At 53.9% G+C, this 21044-nt stretch overlaps 2 protein-coding genes across 5 annotated transcripts in view; one reads left to right on the top strand and one right to left on the bottom strand.

Annotated features, from left to right (window-relative positions):
- CCDC12 (coiled-coil domain containing 12) overlaps positions 1-12870 on the bottom strand; it is a 56663-nt gene extending 43793 nt beyond the window's left edge. The window contains exons 1-2 of the mRNA XM_007984015.3: positions 12766-12870; positions 9591-9797 (exon numbers count right to left, since the gene is read on the bottom strand). Coding sequence (XP_007982206.1) covers positions 9591-9725 — 135 coding nt within the window. The 5' untranslated portion in view covers positions 9726-9797; positions 12766-12870. The remainder of the gene's footprint in view (positions 1-9590; positions 9798-12765) is intronic.
- An 87-nt stretch (positions 12871-12957) lies between these two features.
- Positions 12958-21044, top strand: part of NBEAL2 (neurobeachin like 2) — a 29465-nt gene continuing 21378 nt past the window's right edge. For 2 of the 4 annotated variants that reach the window (XM_038004036.2, XM_007984006.3), the window contains exon 1: positions 12958-13209. In XM_038004036.2, the coding sequence (XP_037859964.2) occupies positions 13159-13209 (51 nt within the window). In that variant the 5' untranslated portion in view covers positions 12958-13158. Of the gene's footprint in view, positions 13210-20550; positions 20711-21044 lie in introns of those variants that run through there. The other 2 variants (XM_073010264.1, XM_007984008.3) reach the window with 2 other exon arrangements.

Raw genomic sequence — 21044 nt, 5'->3', positions numbered from 1 at the left:
TCCCCACTCCTTCCACAGAAGCCCCTTAGGCAAGGAGGAAGTCTTGTTCATAGCTGTATCCCCAGGGCCTGCCATACAGCTGGTACTCAATAAATACTTATTAGTGGCTAGCTGCAGAGTTCCTGCAATGAGCATGGGCAGCTAAGGTTCCGGGGGGAAAAAAGTATTCTTCCAATGGGAGAATGTCAGGGACTGATCAAATGTCCAGAAAAATGCATCAGAATCACCTGGGGAACTTTAAGAATGCATGAATTTATAGGCTATATACCAAGACCACAATAGGTCTGAGGTAGGGCCAGAAAAAAGGACTGCAAATTGTCTCTCAAGACAACCCGACGAACAGGTAGGTCTGAGAAACTCTGATAAATCCAACACCATCACATGAACATACTGAGGGCCTCAGAAGGAAATGCTGGCTCACCACAGATGTGGTGATGTGTTGGGAATTCCAAATCTTCCACCCAGAAGATTCTCCCTCTCACTGCCTCTACAACCTTGGAGTCTGAGAGCTTGGGCAGAAAAGGTGGGTCCTTAGGAAGAACGGGCACTCGCACTCCACCTTGGCTGTGGCTCTGCAAATCCATTTTCTTCTTAATCTAACACTTTGCACTAACACTCCATCTTCAAAAAATTAGGGCTAGGATGAGTAAAGCCAGGGTGCAGGAGAAGGACCTCTTTGCTTCCACTGGAACGGGGGCCTGTTCCACCCACTGCCACCCAGTGGAGAAGGCTAGAAGACCACCTGGATGTCCCCACTTACAAGAAGGTAAGGAAGGACAGGCATCCACGTTTATAAAAGGCCTGTGTGCAAGATCTTGAGCTAGACACTTCATAGACCATCTTTCTCTGTTCTCCTAGCTACTGATGAGTTCAGAAGCTATATCTCGATTTTATAGACAAGAGAGAGGCTCAGATTTTTCAAGGCTTGCTCTGAGTCCCATAGATGTGATTAATGGAGCAGAGGTTTAAATCAGATCTGTCTCCAAAGTCCATTCTCTCCACTCCATCACTCAGCCTCCACCTGACAGCCTGGTTACAGTTTATATGTGTGATGGGTGGAGGCTCCTTCCCGGGGGGTACTTATTCCCAAGCACCTGGAGGTGAGAAGCGTAGAGGGACAGAAGGCCAGAGCCTAAGGGACAATCTAGGGTCAGCAACAACTCAAAGCATGACTGTGGGACATTCCTTCAGCCCAGGGTTTCCCGGTCTATCAGACAGGGATGAACCAACACATCCTGCTTCAAAGTTCTGCTTCAGGGATGGAACACAATTCTGCCACAATTGCCACACAAATGTTATGACTGCCAACCTGCCAAAGGCTGTCAAACAGGAGGCAGTGATCGCCTTGGCTGACTTTGCAACCCGACTGCTGGGCCTGGGGATGTGGCCACGTGGAATGGGGATAGAGGCAACTTCTTGAGACATGATCAGGACATGGACAAGTCTGACTCCTCACCCAGCACACTAGGCTCTCACCCACTGCCTCTGTTCCTCCAGCAAGACTTGCGAGCCCCTCCCTCTGGTTCCCTCTTTTATCCCCTCCAACCTGGCCAGGGACCCTCCCTAGTACCCCCAAGTCAGAGAGTACCAGTGCATGCCCTCTACCTTGGCATTGCTCCCACTCTGCACTGTGCATTTTGTTCTATTTGCTTTTTTTTTTTTTTTTTGAGTCGGAGTCTCACTCTGTCGCCCAGGCTGGAGTGCAATGGCACAATCTCTGGCTCAATACAACCTCCGCTTCCCGGGTTCAAGCAATTCTTCTGCGTCGGCCTCCAGAGTAGCTGGGATTACAGGTGTCTGCCACCATGCCTGGCTAATTTTTTGTGTGTGTTTTTAGTAGAGACAGGGTTTCATCATATTAGCCAGGCTGGTCTCAAACTCCTGACCTCGTGATCCGCCCACCTCGGCCTCCCAAAGTGCTGGGATTACAGGCCTGAGCCACCGCGCCTGGCTCCTTTCTGTTTGTTTTTTAGTCCTCCCACCTCAGCCTCCCAAATAGCTGGGACTGCAGGTGCGGGCCACCATGCCCGGGTAATTTTGTTTATTTTTATGGGTAGAGATGGGGTCTTGTTATGTTGCCCATGCTGGTCTTGAACTCCTGAGCTCAAGTGATCTGCCCACCTTGGCCTCCCAAAGTGCTGGGATTACAGGCGTGAGTCACCACACCCGGCCCGCACTCCCATTTCTTGAGTGTGTAAATCACAACTATACCACTCTGAATCACCAGCACTTAACTCCACAGGGTACATACACAGATGGCCCCAAATCAGCATCTGATGGAGATACCAGCCATGAAGATGGCCAACTTCCAAGCCCTCTGCCCAGCTTTGGGCTCCCAAGGCTGATGTGATGGTCATCTGGGTTTCCACCTGCCCCTTTGCGCTCAACAACTGGAGCTCAGGTACAGAGACACAGTTTCTTGTAAGTCAGGCTGAAGGGAGCAAGTCCTCCAGAGATGCACCATCCAATAAGGCAATCACGAGTCAAGTGTGGCTGTTTAAATGTGAACTAAGATTAAATGTCACAGTAGCCACATTTCTTTTTTTTTTTTTTTTGAGACAGGATCTCACAGTGTTGCCCAGGCTGGAGTGCAGTGACACGATCTCAGCTCATTGCAACCTCTGCCCCTGCCAGGCTGAAGTGATTCTCCTCCCTCAGTCTCCCAAGCAGCTGGAACTACAGGTGCACGACACCATTCCAGGTTAATTTTTTGTATTTTCTGTGGAGATGGGGATTTGTCATATTGCCCAGGCTGGTGTCGAACTCCTGGACTCAAGTGATCCTCCTGCCTCCACCTCCCAAAACGCTGGGATTATAGCAAGCTTGTACAACCCACAGCCCAAGTCCCAGGACTGCTTCGAATGCAGCCCAACATAAATTTGTAAACTTTCTTAAAACATCGGAGATATTTTCTGTGATTTTTTTTTAAGTTCATCAGTTGTTGTCAGTGTTAGTGTATTTTATGTGTGGCCCAAGACCATTCTTCTTCCAGGGTGGCCCAGGGAAGATAAAAGATTGGACACCCCTGGATAATAGGCATGAGCTACTATGCCTGGCCAGTAGCCACATTTCAAGGGCTTGAAAGTCACAGGTGGCCCATGGCTACAGTACTAGACAGTGCACATTAGAGAACACTATCACTGCACAAAGTTCTACTGAGCAACACTGCTGCTCTAATCTCTAGAGCCAGGTGACAACCAGGAATTGCTGGTTGCCTGGAACCTGCAACCTGACAGCCAGATCTCAGCCCCAAGGGCTGGTCAGCCAGACAGCCAGTCTCCCTGTCTCAGGGCAGCAAGAGACAGCCCAATTCAGGGCAAATGCTCAGGAAAGCTGACAGCCAAGGGGCAAATGTTTATGCCAAGTTAATCACCTTTAGAGAGCCTCCATTTGGCTGCTGAGGAAGAGGTCAAAGGAGGACAGAGTGGCCTCACACTGCCCTACCCGACAGCACTGTAAAGAGATGCCAGAGTTTCATCCACACAGCCTTGAACTGTTCACCTACTCACCTAGCATGGAACTTCTGGATGAGCATCAGGAAATGAGGTTCAAATACAATACAGAAAAGTGTGCCCAGGCTGGCTACCATCCCTGCTGGAAACCCTGGCTCTTGTAAAACTTGGCTACTAGAGTACCCCAGTCCAGCACTTTCAGACTGTAACCCTGCCCCAATCACTGCCAAGTGCTTGCTGTCAAACTCCCTGGAGCATCTCCATTCTTACCTCTATGCACCTGCATGTTCCTACCTCTAAAATGCTCCCTGGGAACACTCTTCTTTCCAGCTACCTCAATGACCTTCTCCCACTTTCCACCCTCCATGGCTCAGCTCAAGTTCCACACTGCCTTCCCATGAAGCTTCCCCAGGCTCTGCCTGGCCTTCCCTGAAAATGAATCCAGCAGTACTGTCTTTCCACCTGTCAACGGGAACTGGCTGACCTACAAGATGCTGCTTCAGGCAGTGCTGTGTCCTCTACAGAATCCCCTTCCCACAGCGGGTCTTGCAGGGGCTGGAATCCAAAAGACATCACTTCCCCTCATCGGCCTTGGACATTCCAGCTTTTCTCAGCCTCCTGCCTTGCTCCCCTCACTAATAAGTGGCATCAAGTGGGCTGACCAGGAAGACTTTGTAAAACTACAGCTGCTTGACTACAACAAGCTTTGCATAGAATAACACACGGAAACATTGCAACCCCTAATCTTGTCTCTCTCCATCTGCCACAATCTCAGGACCCTGATTTGTCATAATATCAGTAAATTATGAGTTTATAGTCTGGTGAGAGTTAGGAAGAAAGATAAAACTGTGAGGAAAACCAACTCCATGCCTGAAATTCCTAAGGCCTCCAGCAAAACCATGCACACAGTAAAAACTCAACGAAGGACCTGCCACTGAGTGCTAGGAAACCAGCAAGATGCCATCCTCATGGGGCAGACAGGTGCTTGCCAAGTGCAGGCAGAGGAGATGCTCAATCCTGGAGTCTGTTGTCACATCAGAAACCTGAACTGAAAATGTGAAGCCACTTCCTCTCTGAGGGAGGAGACTTGAGGGGTTCTATGTGGCCACAGCAGGCAGTCATGCTTCCTCCCCTGACTCCCCACTTAAAAGGTCCCGCAGAAAGGGCCACAGGCTGGAAAATCAACTAAAAGTTTAGACCCTTACCTGTTCTGTCCCCAGGCACTCACCTTAATAAAAAAAATCACTCAAAAAACTGTAGGGATTAAATACAACACTAAAAATACATGCAACAAAATAAAAAACAGATAAATTCAACTTCATCAAATTTTAAAGTCTTTGTGCAGCAAATGAGACTATCCACCAGGTGTGGTGGCTCACACCTGTAACCTCAGCACTTTGGGAGGCCAAAGCAGGAGGACTGCTTGAGGCCAGGAGTTTGAGACCAGCTTGGGAAACACAGTGAGACCCCCCATCTCTACAAAACATTAATTTTAAAAAAAATGACACTACCAAGAGAATGAACAGAAAATCCAGAGAATGGGAAAAAAAATCACTAATCTCATCTCTAATAACGATTTAATATCCAGAATATATGAACAATTCAATGACAACGCAATAACAAGAAAAAGAGCCCAATTAAAAATATGGGCGGCCAGGCACGGTGGCTAACGCCTGTAATCTCAGCACTTTGGGAGGCCGAGGCAGGCAGATCACAAGGTCAAGAGATCAAGACCATCCTGGCTAACACAGTGAAACCCCGTCTCTATTAAAAATACAAAAAATTAGCCGGGCGTGGTGGTGGGCGCCTGTAATCCCAGCTACTCGGGAGGCTGAGGCAGGAGAATGGTTTGAATCCGGGAGGCAGGGCTGGCAGTGAGCCGAGACTGCGCCACTGCACTCCAGCCTGGGCGACAGAGTGAGATTCCATCTCAAAAAAAAAAAAAAAAATGGGCAAAGGAAACCTGGATACTTCTTCAAAGAAAATATATATACAAATGGCAAACAAGCATATGAAAGGATGTTCAACATCACTCACCATTGGGGAAATGCAAATCAAAACCACAATGGGATATCATCATCTCACACCCATTAGGATGGCTATAATTAAAAAAGCAAAAAAAGAAGACGGCTGGGCTTGGTGGCTCACACTTGTAATCCTAGCATTTTTGGAGGCCAAGGCAGGAGGATCATTTGAACCCAGGAGTTCAAGACCGGCCTGGGGCAACACAGTGAGACTCCTGACTCCTTAAAAAAAAAAGAAAAGAAAATTAAAGAGAAGGAAATAATAACTGTTGGGGAGGATGTGGAGAAACTGGAAGCCTTGCACACTGCTGCTGGAATGTAAATGGTGCAGCCACCACTGAAAACACTATGGTGTTTCCTCAAAAAGCTAAACAGAGAATTATCATATGATCCGGCTGTTTTCCCTACACATAGTTACATTCCTCTCCCTGCTATATAAACCCCCAATTTTAGTTCATCAAAAAGACAGATTTGAGACTGATATCCCTTCTCCTCACCTGACATCACCCGAATTTTAAAAAAAAAAGGCCGGGTGTGGTGGCTCACACCTGTAATCCCAGCACTTCGGAAGGCTGAGGCGGGTGGATCACCTGAGGTCAGGAGTTCGAGACCAGCCTGACCAACATGGTGAAACCCCATCTCTACTAAAATACAAAAATTAGCAGGGCATGGCGGCATAATCCCAGCTACTGGGGAGGCTGAGGCAGGAGAATCACTTGAACCTGGGAGGTGGAAGTTGCAGTGAGCCAAGATCCTGCCATTGCACTCCAGCCTGGGCAACAAGAGCGAAACTCTGTCTCAAAAAAAAAAAAAAAATTAATCCCAGCTACTTGCAAGGCTGAGACAGCAGAATTGCTTGAACCCAGGAGGCGGAGATTGCAGTGAGCTGAGATCGCACCACTGCATTCCAGCCCGGGGAACAAGAGCGACACTCCATTTCAAAAAAAAAAAAACAATATTTACCATATGATCCAGTAATTCCACTTCTGGCTACATACCAAAAAGAATTCAAAGCAGTAGATACTCAAACAGGTATCTGTACTCCCATGTTTTTTTTTTTTTTTTTTAGATGGAGTCTCGCTCTGTCGCCCAGGCTGGCATGAGTGGTGGGATCTCGGCTCACTGCAAGCTCCGCCTCCCGGGTTCATGCCATTCTCCTGCCTCAGCCTCCCAAGCAGCTGGGACTACAGGCGCCCGCCACCACGCCCGGCTAATTTTTTGTATTTTTAATAGAGACGGTGTCACTGTGTTAGCCAGGATGGTCTCAATCTCCTGACTTCGTGATCCGCCCACCTCAGCTTCCCAAAGTGCTGGGATTACAGGCGTGAGCCACCGCACCTGGCCTCGTGAACTCCCATGTTTATAGCAGCGTTATTCACAACAGGCAAAACGTAGAAGCAATCCAACTAAACAAAATATGGTACACACAACGGAATACTATTCAGCCTTTAAAAAGGACTGAGACTCTGACACATGCTACAACATGGATGAAGTGTGAAGACATGCTAAGTAAAATAAGCCAGTCACAGTAGGACAAATACTGTATGATTTGATTATATGAGGTACCTAGAGTAGTCAAATTCAGAGATAGGAAGTAGAACAGTGATTGCCAGGGCCTGGGGAAAGGGGAAATGGAGAGTTATTGTTTAACAGGTACAGAGTTTGGGATGATGAAAATGTTCTGGACATTGAATTATACATTTAAAATGGTTACAATGGTATATTGTATGTGTATTTTCCCACAATTTTAAAACACAGAAAAAATAACAATCAGGCCATATTTCCAGCCCTCTGAGAGAATCCCTCTTTAAAGGCTAGTTCTCCTGATGATCTAGCACGTCCTTCCCTGGCAATGGGCCTTGTGGATGCTATTTTGTCCTTTGCATTCCGACTTCAAACCTGGCCCCAATAACCTGAGCCCTAAATTCAAGCAAACAGCTCAGGTGGGCTAGCCATTGTTTGAAAGGCTGAGGCTTGAGCTTCTCTGGGACAGGCAATTTAGGGGATGTCTGTTATGTTCGACAGGCAGCCAACAAAAGCAGAAGCCACTCTAGCCAGCTTTCACTCTCTATTACTTCCCTTTTCAGTTTCACACAGGACCCCAGACTGCCATGCAGTAAGGAAAATAGGGGTCACACTGTCCAGCCTGTTTTTTCAGTTGGAAAGTGGGAAGTGCCCTCCCATCTCTGACAGGTCTAGCTATTTAACATTCTTTGTACTTCATACACTGAAAGACACCGCTTTCACCCATCTGACAACAGAACCAACAACTATGGCCCTCACTGGTCTGTCTCTACAGCCCTTTCACACAGATTATCCCATGAGATCTCACAATAACCCAATGAGAATGAACGTGTAGGGATTGTCATTCCCCACTGGAGACATGAAGAAACCCGGACTCAGAGAGATGAAGCAACGTGTCCCAAGTCCAAGTAAAAAGCAAACTAGGGTTTGCACCCAGGTAGTGAACTTCAGAATAATTCTTCCTCTCCATTACGTTGGAAAGATGAACAAAATAGAAATGGAACTTTTCGCCGGGCGCGGTGGCTCAAGCCTGTAATCCCAGCACTTTGGGAGGCCGAGACGGGCGGATCACGAGGTCAGAAGATCGAGACCATCCTGGCTAACACGGTGAAACCCCGTCTCTACTAAAAAATACAAAAAAATAGCCGGGCGAAGTGGCGGGCGCCTGTAGTCCCAGCTACACGGGAGGCTGAGGCAGGAGAATGGCGTGAACCCGGGAGGCGGAGCTTGCAGTGAGCCGAGATCCGGCCACTGCACTCCCGCCCGGGCGACACAGCGAGACTCCATCTCAAAAAAAAAAAAAAAAAAAAAAAAAAAAGAAATGGAACTTTTCATTTGGTGTTAAACGACAGCAAGGAAAAATGCTTTCGAATATGGCAACTAATAGGCTAGTAAGCCCATCCCTAAAGGAAGAACTAACGCCCTCTTCTTTTTTCCCCTTTTTTTTTTTTTTTTTTTTCTTTTTTTGAAACCAGTCTTTCTGTAACCTGGGCTGGAGTGCAGCGGCGCGATCTCGGCTCACTGCAACCTCTGCCTCCCAGTTCAAGCGATCCTCCTGCCTCACCCTCCCGAGTAACTGGGATTACAGGTGCCTGCCACCACACCTGGCTAATTTTTGTATTTTCAGTAGAAACGGGGTTTCACCATGTAGATCAGGCTGATCTCAAACTCCTGAACTCAGGTGATCCGCCCGCCTGGGCCTCCCAAAGTGCCGGACTACAGGCACGAGCCATTGTGCCCGGCCCTCGTTCCCAATTTCTAAGGCCCACCCTAAGTTACTAAGTTAGAAATAGATCTTTTCTTTCTTTCTTTTTTTTTTTTTTGAGACAAAGTCTCGCTCTGTCGCCCAGGCTGGAGTGCAGTGGCAGGATCTCGGCTCACTGCAAGCTCCGCCTCCTGGGTTCACGCCATTCTCCTGCCTCAGCCTCCCGAGTAGCTGGGACTACAGGCGCCCGCCACCACGCCCTGCTAATTTTTGTATTTTTAGTAGGGGCGGGGTTTCGCCGTGTTACCCAGGCTGGTCTCCAACTACTAACCTCAAATGATCCGCCTGCCTCGGCCTCCCAAAGTACTGAGATTACAGGCGTGAGCCACCGCGCCCGGCCTCTTTTTGATTTTTGCACGCAACGACTCCGGCTGTGTACCCATTGCTGTCACTTGCTGCCCTGTCCAAGGAGTGCTGCCGGACTGGGGAGTCTGTCTGACTCAGAATCGAAGGCAGGGGTTAAAGACCAGCTAGGCCATCGATAAACGGAACAAATCACGCCTAACCCAACAAGTATCCGAACCTACAGGCAACCCTAGACACCTACACGAGCAACACCCGGGAAGCAGGAGTCAGATAGACTGCGGATGGCTGACCACTGCCTTACCCACCCCCGCGCATGCGCGACGACCGCACCAGCGCCAGAGGATTCCCACGGCAAGCAGCCCCAGACATCGTGGGAGGGCGCCGTCTTCTTGCGCATGCGTTACCGCCCGCGCATGCGCGTCCTCGGCAGCCGTCTTTCCTTATTAGCCCTCCGCTCTCCTCAAGCCCGACCCGGACCCCGAATCGCCTCAACGACGACCCTCACTCCACATTTCTCACCTTGCGGCCGGTTTTCTCCCGTAGGGCCTTCAGCCGTTCCTTTCGCCGCAACGCCTCTTCCTCTAGCCGGCCCACCCCAGCCGTAGTCGCCTCCATCTTGCCCGCCGACGCCCCTCCTTTTCTCTCGTCTTGCATCGCGCAGGCCTAAGGACAGCGGATAAATGTCTCGCGGCCAATCCAAGGACGAGAAGGAGAGAATAGAAGGTCCTGAAAGCCAATCAATGCGGGGTTATTATGGAAGAGCCCGCCCCGCCTCGTCCTGCCCCGCCCCACCCCGCCCTTATTCTTCCGGGCAACTTGCCTAGTGGGTGGGGAGCCAGCAAAAAAAAAAAAAGCTAAGGCTCGATTTATCCAATGCTGATCGAAGAGCAGCAAGTGGAATTCAGACCCGAGAGAAGGTGAAAAGAGTGCGTCGATCGCTCCGGTTTTGCCTAAGCACTAACCACACTAATCACTCCATGCTGGCGTCTTGGAATGCCCTGACCCATCCTTGTCCACTTGACCTGACAAGGCTCGAATGCCTTCAGGAAACCTTCCCTGGGCCGGGCGCAGTGGCTTACGCCCGTAATCCCTGCACTTTGGGAGGCCGAGGCGGGCGGACCACGAGATCAGGAGATGGAGACCATCCTGGCCAACATGGTGAAATCCCGTCTCTACTAAAAATACAAAAATTAACTGGTCGTGGTGGCGCGTGCCTGTAATCCCAGCTACTCGGGAGGCTGAGGCAGGAGAATCGCTTGAACCAGGGAGGCGGAGGTTGCAGTGAGCCGAGATCCTGCCACTGCACTCCAGCCTGGCGGCAGAGCAAGACTCCGTCTCAAAAAAAAAAAAAAAAAAAAAAAAAAAGCCTTTCCTGACCCTCCACTTCAATCCCACCCTAATATAAGATATGCCTCACACCTCTACCGCTGTCAGTGGCTCCCCAGACTCACCTGACAAGTGCCCCTAAGCCCCTCTGTGACCACTCTCAGCTCAGACAAAAGCCTGTACAGTGAGGGACCTGACTGTATGGCTGTTTCCCTCTGGACTCAAAGATGATGCCCTCTCACTCCCATCCCCTCCTGCAGCAGCAACGTCCTCAGGGTCAAGTTACCTTTCCCGGGGAAGAGCAAACCCCAACCTGGGTCCAGTGGGCCTCAAGGACTGCCCCCAATCCCCAGCTTAGAAAGTCTTGGTTTGGCCTTGACTGCAAGTCACCACAAGATTCATGGCTCCCCAGCAGAAGCTGCCAGAGTCTTCTTTCCTGCATGAACTAGAGTGTCCTGATAACTGAGAGACCACTTCGGCTGAAGTCGAGATATTCTTTCAGTATGTGGGGGTCCCCAAAGCCACACACCCCCCCACTTGGGAATAGGAGACCATGCCTCCCCCCACCTCCACTGCCAGGGGACAACTAGCCTCTTAGGCTGTTCCCTCCCTGAGGCCTCCCTTCCCAAGCTGGCTACAGGTGGACATCCACTCTTCCCCTTCCAACTCCTTTCAGAGGCCCTTGGGCCACAGACCACAGGTCTAGCCCTCCCTTCACTAACCATCTTGTCCTCACTAAGCCTTCTTTCCTGTAGTGAATGGGTTGCTCTGCCAAGGCCTGGCACACAGGTTGGAGGTGCTCAGGAAACCCCAGCTCAGAGCTATGATGGATGGAGCAGGACAAAAGTCCAGACTGGAGGCATGGACCAAGAAGCTAGGAGAACAAAACAGGACAGGGTCTCTGTTCTCTTGGCCACCCAAGGCCTAGGAGTCTCCAGACTGGTCACCCCCTGGAACCAATAGCACCTCTCTGGGCCCAGCAAACTTCTCCCCAGCCCGAACAAAGGGCCTGATCCCTGGGGACCTGACCCACCAGGGGTTGGGTCCCTCCCACCATCATCCTGTGCCCCTTTCCCCATGCCCAGACTGTGAGGTGAGGGCATGGGGAAAGGGGCACGAGGTGATGGTGGCAGGGACCCAACAAAGAGTCAGGCAAGCCTGGGTCCCTGTCCCTGTTGCCCTTGGCTGCCCAGGTGGTCCTCATTTGGCCAACCTGGGCCTCAGTTTCTCCATCTGTAAAACAGAGCTGGCGGGGTGCGGTGGCTCACACCTGTAATCCCAGCACTTTGGGAGGCCAAGGCGGGTGGATCACGAGGTCAGGAGATCCAAACCATCCTGGCTAACACAGTGGAACCCCGTCTCTACTAAAAATACAAAAAATTAGCTGGATCTGGTGGCACGCGCCTATAGTCCCAGTGACTCAGGAGGCTGAGGCAGGAGAATGGTGTGAACCCGGGAGGCGGAGGTTGCAGTGAGCCGAGATCGCGTCACTGCACTCCAGCCTGGGCGACAGTGTCTCAAAAACAAACAAACAAACAAAAAACAGAGCCATGAGGCACCCACCTCTTGAGGTTAAAGAAACAACATATGTGAATCAAGTTCTGGGCCCTGGAGTTGGGGAGTGGGGGGAACCCCTCCACTGGAGCGTTTGGGAAGGCTTCCTGGAGGAGGGAGGGGGACCTGTGGGAACGGTCTAGGTCTAAGCCTCTCTGGGATCTGGGAGGGCACCGTGGCCCCAAAGGTATTTCAGGCTAGTCCTGCTGCTAACTTCCCACCATCACACTCCACAAACAGCTAGAGCTCAAAAGTTGCGTTTTGGTCTTCCCATAAAGCGACAGAGTAGCACCTGGCATTTGATAAGCGCTACAAGGGGTCGTCATGGTGGTGGTGGTGATTATTGGTGTGTGTGTGTGTGTGTGTGTGTGTGTGTGTGTGTGTGTGTGTGTGTTTGAGACGGAGTCTCACTCTGTGGCCCAGGCTGGAGTGCAGTGGTGCAATCTCGGCTCACTGCAAGCTCCGCCTTCCGGGTTCACACCATTCTCCTGCCTCAGCCTCCCAAGTAGCTGGGACTACAGGCGCCCGCCACTACGCCCGGCTAATATTTTGTATTTTTAGTAGAGGCGGGGTTTCACCGCGTTAGCCAGGATGGTCTCGATCTCCTGACCTCGTGATCCGCCCGCCTTGGCCGCCCAAAGTGCTAGGATTACAGGCGTGAGCCACCGCGCCCGGCCAATGGTGGTCATTATTGTTGAAGGACCCTCGCCACCCCCACGCGGCCCGCCGCCCCTTCCCTGAATGGCGGCAACTGCAGTCAGGCCAGCAGCGTCCTGGGCGGATTTAGACCCTGGAGAAGTCTGAAATTCCTCACCCCGACCCTCGTCCGGGAGGCTCAGGCTGGCCCTTCCAATGGCACTGGTGGGGCGGGGCGGCGGCGGGGCACCCGCCCGGGCCGCCAGGCCCATAGGCCCCTCCTCCTGCCAGGCTCTCCGCCCTTTACACGGTCCCGGGAGAGGCGGGGCGGCGGTGACTGCAGCGAAGTGCAGGAAGCCGGGCGGCGGCCGGCAGTGAGAAGGAGGAGGAGCGAGCAGACTTGGTGGCTCAGCGCCGCGGAGGCCACAGCCGCAGACTTCCCCAGTAGTACCGCGCCGCTCCGCCCCGGAGTGACGCCCTCCGCCCATGGGCCTGGCCGAGGGCAACCGGCGGGCGGCGCGGAGGAGGCGGCGACAGGTGGCGCGCAACAGGGCTGGAGCCGGGCCGGGCCATGGCCGCCTCGGAGCGGCTCTACGAGTTGTGGCTGCTCTACTACGCGCAGGTGAGCCCGCCCCGCATCCGCACCCGCGGTGCCCCCAGCTTCCCGCGCCCCGCGCCTGCTGCACCTGCGCCCAGCGCCGCTGGGGCCGCGTAGCCGCGCGCGCGCGAAGGGCATGCAACGGCTCCGCACACACGTGTGTGCCCCCAGCCCGTCGGGTGCCTCTGGCACTTACGCCTCGCGGTCGTGCACTTCATAGCAACCCACCCCCCAGCAGGACCGTGCAGCCTGAGTCTTTCTTGCTAGAGGAGAGTGGCCTGGGCCGAGGCGGCCGGACGCTTCTTCGCCTTTTTACAAATGGGGAAACTGAGGCCTGGAGAGACCTGGAGACTGGCCAGGAGGCTAGGGGGAGGGGGACTCAATTTGTATATGGGCTGCCTCTCCCTTGGGCGCAGCCCGATTGGGTGGTCGTGGCCAACGGGTCTGGGGGTGTGGGCCAACGTAAGGGGGTGTGTGGGCCGACGTAGGGAGGTGTGTGGAAGGGGAATGCTCCCACTTCAGGTCCTTCTTGAGTTGCATCCCCCCACACCCCCAGCAGACAGGCTGCGATAAGCTCCTCCCTGACTTGAAACCACCCACCCTGCCCCCATTCTGAGGGGTGGACCCAGGACCTCTCTAGGAGCAGAAGAAAAAGTTTTGCTCTGGATGCCCAGGGTGAGGGTGGGGCGTTGATTCCCTGAAGGATGTCTGAAAGGGTTGGAGGGAGGCCCTTTCCTCCTGAGCTCCCCACCCGACTCAGAGAATACTTCAGGTGGTCTCAGAAGGTGAGGGGAGTGACTCTGACCTGGGTGTCCCATCAGCTGAGAACCTGGTGTCACTCACACCGTCCCACACACATAGTCCCCCATTTTCCTTCTGCACCCACAGCAGGGAGGGATCCCAGGGTAACACTCCCCTCCCCTTCACCCAGCACCTCCCTCCTTGCACCTGCCTGGCATCATGCTCCTGGCTCAGGTGTGCCCTGGGCACAATAGACCATTGTGTGCCCTGAACAGTTTGTCAGTGGGGAGAATTCATGCTCAGACGCGCTGGCCCTCCATGAGGAGGCTGGCCCACTGTGTTCCACCAACCTGGAGTCCAGGCCAGAAGGACCACAGCCTCTTCAGTCCGCTCAGGTTGTGAGAGGTCTATGCCCCCGGCAGGAGGCCAGGCATGGAGTAGAGTCCCTCTTAGGTATAACTCAGATCAAACTCGACTTCTGAGACTCTGCTTCCCACCTGTAAGATTGACACAGCCCTGGCCGGGCAGCCCTGGCCGGGCGTGCTGGCTCACACCTGTAATCCCAGCACTTTGGGAGGCCGAGGTGGGCGGATCACAAGGTCAGGAGATCGAGACCATGCTGGCCAACATGGTGAAACCCCCGTCTCTACTAAAATACAAAAATTAGCTGGGCATGGTGGCGCATGCCTATAGAATTGCTTGAACCAGGGAGGCGGAGGTTGCAGTGAGCCGAGATTGCACCACTGCGCTCCAGCCTGGGGACAGAGTCTGTCTCAAAAAAAAAACAAAAACAAAAACAACAACAACAACAAAAAATTACACAGCCCTGACCTCAGGGGCTTCCTAGACTCTGCAGAGAGGTAGCCATTATAGCTGGTCCAGACCAGAGAAGGCTCCTGTTTCCCTGGCCCCATTGGGTCCCCTTGCCCCAGCTTCTCTGCCTCCATCCCCAGTGGGTGTGAAGGAGCAGAGGATTTGAAGAGAAGCCTACCCCTAGTCCTCCCTCTGACTGCCCCATAGCTATGGGCAGGTTCTAGGTGCATGGGCAGGTAAAGGGGACTTAAACCAGGTGATGAGTGTGAGAGATGTTAATGACAGGTCTTCAGGCCGGGTGGCAGGCTGCTGGGAGTGTCTTGGTATCTCCCAGGACAGTAACTCCAGCATGGTTGCCTCCTGATGCCCCATCTAGCTGAGCTCTGTACATGGCCAGCCCCCATCCCCTCAGGAGGTGGTTATGGCTCATATCTGTGCTGAGCCTCCCGCTCCAGGAGCTCCTCACCTCACAGGGCAGATATGGAACATAGGCTGGCAGGTTGTAGCTTTGGAAGCCTGAGCAGGCAGAGGGCAGTCTGGGGCCAGGCAAACAAATCCAGGATGTGACAGCAAACTCAGGAGCCAGGCGGGGCCAGGCTGCCTGGGAAGAGGAAGCTAGGGCCAACCTCCCAGCTCGCCTTCCTGCCCGCCTGCTCCTGCTCCTGGAACCCCCAATCCAGGGAGGAGTAGTGCTATGCAACTTTGAGTCCTGTTAGGGACCTATTGTGTGTGTGCTTGGGGAGGGGGAGTGCAAGGTAAGGGGCGGAGCTGGAAGTGGGTGTTTAGAGACCCTTTAGTTGGCCAGCCACCCAGCCAGCAACACCTGCACCCCTCCCTTCAGCTGTGAGAGCTGACATCAGCTGGCAAACCTGTTTCCCCAGTTGTGGGTCTGGGTGGGGATGGAGAGCGGGGAGTAACTCCTTCCTGCCCTTCCTCTTCCTTAAAGACCCCAGGTTTAGACCCACCCACCCCCTCTCCTTGTGGGCCCGGCTCAATTGGGGGCCTCATAGTGAGGGAGGGGGCTGTGGGTGGCCGCTGAGGGAAGAGGGAAGAGTCAGAGCACCCCAGGACCTCACTCAGTTGAAGCTCCTTAGGGCCCTGGTGGGGAAACCAAGGCAGGGTCCTACCACGATTGTCAGACCTCACATGTAGTAGGTGCTTCTTGGGTATTAGCTGAAGGGTGGGTCCCATAGCAGTGACCAGTCAGGAAGTTACCCCAGAGGAGGCTGAGTTTGGGCTTTGAGGGCTGAGAGGAAGGAACAGCAGGAGCAGTGAGACAAGAAGCAAATTGTCAGGAGTTGGGGTAGGGCAGAGCTAGTCAAGCAGGCCTGGTGGACAGTGGGGGCTCTTCCAGAGGACTCCAAGCCCACCAGAGCTCCCCCAGGGAAGGCATAGGAGGGACAGGGGAGTCTTGGGGGACTGGGGACAGCACCTGACAGGCTGGCGGTTGGGCAGCCCATAAAAGTTAATGCCATATAGCATGCAGATGAGTGGTCCCTGTTCAGGCAGGAGCAGCAGTGATGTTCAGCAACCCCCCCAGTGAATGGGGTCACAGAGTGAGGGGGCACTGAATGTGGAAGGGCACTCAGGGTCACAAAGGTCAGGGCAGAACAAACCCTCAGGTGACAGGAGGGAGCAGAAGCTGACCTGTCCAGCTATGCCACTGAGGCCTCAGAGGGGTCCAGGGAGGTTAGGTCAGGCTGGAGGCAACCTCGTCCTGCCCACACTTCCCCCAGTTCCCTCTCCCTAACTGATCTCTACTGCCCCTTAGAAGCCTGGTCAGGCCCTCCACTTCCCCTGGTACTTTATCTGGTCATATTCCTTTTTGGGCCTCAGCTTACCTTCCTGAAATGGGTGAATGGAAGGTGGAATCACTTCCTTGATGCTTGGTCCCCTGCTTCTATTACCAAGGCGCCTGAAGGAGGAGGGTCTGTAGTGACAGGGAGATGAGCACACAGCCCAGGCTTGGGTGGCCACTGGACATTCCTGGGGTTGTTATGACAACTGGGGAGCTGATGGGGAAGTGTGGGGTCCCCAGAGAAACAGGGTCAGTTACTATGGGTCTATAGGGACCCTGGAAGGAGATTGCCATTTTCCATAGTGATAGTAAAAGGGGGTGGTCGGCTCTTGAGCCGCTTGCTTGAGCCTGTTTCCATTCTGTGGAGTGTGATTTCATTTCAATAAATCTATGCTTTCCTTGCTTTAAAATATATATATATATACACACACACACACACACACACACACACACACACACATACATAGTACAAGGGGATGGTCAGGCCCTGGGGCAGGGTGGGTGTCATGGAGATCAGAAGGTCCCCCCTTTCAGCACCCCCTCTCCAGGTAAGGGGGAGAGACTGGCCCAGCCACCCAGGCACTCAAACCACTATCCTCAGTTGTCCCTGCCCCAGCAAAGTCCCATCTTCCTGCTTCATCCCATGGCCTAACATCCTCCAAGCCTGACCTCCAGTCCTGGTGATGTAGCCAGAAGTCACATTTAGCTTGACATTGCCCTCCCCATCCGGATACTGAATTGGGGGACACCCTAGGCCTGAGATAGGCTATGCCACACAGACCCCACCCTGTCCCATTTCTGCTTGTCTATCCCTAAAGATGGAGTGCTCACTACCACCCAGGCAGCTCTGACTGAGAGGAGTCACCCACTCTTGAGCTGTGTTCTTCTCTCCCTTCCTGCTCCTAGCTCTTCCCTGGGGTCTATTAATGCCTCTTACTGTCACTCACAGTGGGGGCTGAGGGTTGTTGCCTGGAATTCAGGGAGCTCGGGCAGTCCAGAGCCCCTGGATCTGGAGCTCCACTCACCTTACCCTGACCTCGAGTTGGGAAGGTATGGCTGGAGAACTTTTACCCATGAAGCAAAGGGATGGTTTTAAAGAGGTGAATGTTAGGTAACAAGCCACCGAGAGTTAGAATGGGGACTGGACTCCGGAACCCATGTGCTCACCACTGATTTGGTTCGTGAGAGGCACCAGACAGGAATAGGTCTTACAAAGGGTGCTGATGCCCCTGATGGGGGCATTCCAGCAGAGCAAACAAGAGCAAAGCACAGGCAGACCTGTGGGGGTAGAGACAGCGAGTCACGCCCTTGGGCCCGGGCATCCTGCAGGTTTAGGGTGTGGAGGCTGGAGGTGAGGTGGGCACCACCCACACAGGGCCTCAGATGTGAGCTTGTGATAGGGCATGTGACTGGCTGATCAGGCTGTGATGGTGACAGATGTCTACTCGAGGCCCACTGTGCGCTGGACTTGGGGTACGTCAGGCAGGGTCTGGGAGCAGCATGGTGTCAGGCAGCTCAGTGATCCCTGTCACCTTGGCAAACAAGGTGTACTCCCTGTACTCCCCACCAGTGACACAACCACCAGCCCTCAGCCCTCCGGGTTACTTCGGAATTCCAGAGGAGTCTCAGTTCCATGCGCAGCCAGGGACTGTTTGAGCCTAAGCAGCCCTCAGGAGCCCCTCACCCCCAGCACTCTCAAGTGCCCTCACAGCTAGTTGGGCATAAGTTGGGGTCTCTGTGGAGGCGGCCATGAGACCCCCTCTTCCCAGGGACACCGGCCTTCCCCATTCCCACAACCTTCTCCCCTGCTGCAGGACCTGGGCATCACTTACCTATGGGCCCTGGAGAGGGCTTGGCAGGTGTAGCTGCTCCCAGCCTGCCCTCAGTGGGGGACAGGGTTGGGACTCTGACCCAGTTAGGTGGGAGCGAGGGGCTGGACTGTGCCTGACCCATGTTCCTGCTCAGAGCTGGCACAACTGACCAAGGCAGAGGCTCTGAGAGGGGCATGGGAAGCCTGAGCATCACGGCCACCCCTCCCAGGCCCTGGACCTTCACATGCAGCACTGCTACTATGCTCTCATCCCCTGCCATTCTCTGCCTTCTGACCCTGGCTCCCTGAGGGACTCCCATACCCCAACACATCACAGTCTCAAGCCATGGGGCCTAGGCCAGAGTTGGCCTGAGTCCTTCCAGGGAGAAAAGGTAAGACCCAGGGAGGCAGGACAGGCAGCCACCCCACCCCTGCCCAATACTGTGCTTTGGAGACCTCCTCATCCCCTTTCAGAGCCCCTGAAGGCTGTCTTGATTGCCCCAGCCCTGAACCCAGCTCAGCCCAATCTGCTGAAAGTTTACAGGACTGCACAGGCCAAGGCTGTGGTTCTAGGGACAGAAAGCAGGAGTATGTAGAGATTGAGGGACCCACCCCTGTCCTGGGAAGGCTGATCAAGGTGATGGCCACCAGGAGGGTGGGAGGTTCCTGCTCAAGTACTACAAGCCCAAGTTACACAAGGCAGTAGGGCATAGGGTGGGCAGAGGCCTGGACAAGAGGATGTGAACCACAGATGGGGAGAGGTGGAAGCCGGAGAAGCAGGTCCTGGTTGGACCAGCAGCCTGGAATGCCAGGCTCAGCAGTCGAGCCTTTATGGGGAGGGGTTAGACATGGTCAAATGTGGGCTTTCTGGTGCTCAGTAGAGCTGCAGCTGGCAGGAAGACTCCCATTTTGAGTGACTGGCTTGACTGAGGGGCAGAAGAGGGGAAGACAGCATTGGGACATTTTTGAAGGCAGCCAGCGGTCTCTGTGGGGCCATTGAGGCAAGGATCGGGTTACATGGTCTGCATGGGCTGGCTTGCTAGCAATCATGAGTGGTCCTGGCCTAGAACTAAGGTCTGGCTTTCAGCATCCTCAAAGGTACACTGAAGGCAAAGTAGTAGATAAGGCATCCCCTATGGGGCCTCCTGTTTCCCCATCTGTAATGGGAGAGGTTCAGAAGAAATGGTCCAGGACCCCTGGCTGCCTCTGCTGTCTCAGGATCTGGGTATTTTGGGCTCCTTGCTGATTGTTCGGTAGGAGGCTGCCAGCAGGAGAGGGTGGAGAGGTCAATAAATGTCACTGACAGGCAAAATGTCATGGTTGTGTGGGTCTGCTCCATGGTGGCCCTGGCACCTCTCTGAGTTGTCTTCAGATCTGCACTAAAATATACCAGGGAGTTCCCCAGTCACAGGGTGGATGGCTGCTCTGCCTAGGTTTTTGGGGGATCTGGCTCAGGTCTGCTGCGGTCAGGCCTCTTGCCCTGGGGCCATTCAGGCCTTGCCCTGTGGTCTGGGTCCATAGGCTGCAAAAATTAGCCATCCATCCAAAGATAGTTCTGGAGGTCCTTGGGTATGAGGTCCATGGCACCTGGGGAGCAGCCTCAGGCCTGCTGAGTACTGACCATGATGTGTCCCTTGCCTCTTCATCTTTTTCCACTCTAGCTCCCCCTGTCCACCTCTCTAACTCTAGGACTCAGCTGGTTGGGAGCTCCAAATGGCGCCAGCCTGGAGGAATTCCTGTATAAGCCACCACCCACTGCTATCCCCTGGGAGGGGCTTAGAGGTTAGAGGAGATACAGGCTAGGCTAGGATTTATCAGCTGTGTTCCTGAGCAAAGAGAACTGCAGGGTCCAGATGAGGTGGCCAGGATATGGCGGTGGTGGGGGGACAAAGGTATGGCTGAATCTTCTACATCGACCTCTATGGCCTAAGGCCTTGAGCACAGGTCAGGGAGCTGTGGGTGCCTTGAGTGAAGGGTACTGAAGCAGCAGGATCAGAACCCTCACCTGGATAAGAGCTCTTCCAGGCGCCAACCTCATGCTTGTAAAACTAGTCTCTGGCCCACAAGCCCCACCCAGGATAGGTGACTCCACCCCTCTGTAACAGGTCCCACCCTCAGCGCAGGCCAGGTCGCTTGCAGCCTCTCTCACTGGGGCCCAGGGTGCCCCGGCCCCCCCACGTCCCTGCGGTCTGCCGGGAGGAAGCGGTCCCCCTCCCCCACCGTGACTTTGCGTTTCCTGCCCCAGCCCCGGGGCGGGAGGAGACGTTTCCCGTTCACACCAAAGTTTTCCTGGCAGCGCCTAGACCTGGGCTTAGCCACTGCCCCTCTTGCCCATGGAACCAGCTCTGGGGCCTGGGGTCCAGGTAACCAGCGAGGGTGGGTGGAGGTTCCCGGGGCAAGGCAGTGCTGCACATGAGGATGTGTGCATGTCTGGGTCTGCCTGTCTAATGGTACACATGTGTCCCGGGATCCACAGTTAAAGAAAGTTACTGAAGGTAACCCCTTCTGCTGGGCTGGGTGACGATGGCAGATGAGGATCCAGCCCAAGGCTCTTGGTAGGGGGTGGCTGCTGTGTGGGACACCTTCTCCAGCCCTAGCACCAGTGTGGGCCACAGCCACACCCCACTTACGCCCCTCCCCTGGCTGTGTCAGACCTGCCTAGGACTGCAGGCGTTAGGGAGGTGGGAGCAGAAACTA

The sequence above is a fragment of the Chlorocebus sabaeus genome, chromosome 22 (genome assembly GCF_047675955.1).
Source record: "Chlorocebus sabaeus isolate Y175 chromosome 22, mChlSab1.0.hap1, whole genome shotgun sequence".
Taxonomy (NCBI): Eukaryota; Metazoa; Chordata; class Mammalia; order Primates; family Cercopithecidae; genus Chlorocebus; species Chlorocebus sabaeus.
This window is presented reverse-complemented; position numbering and strand designations above follow the sequence as displayed.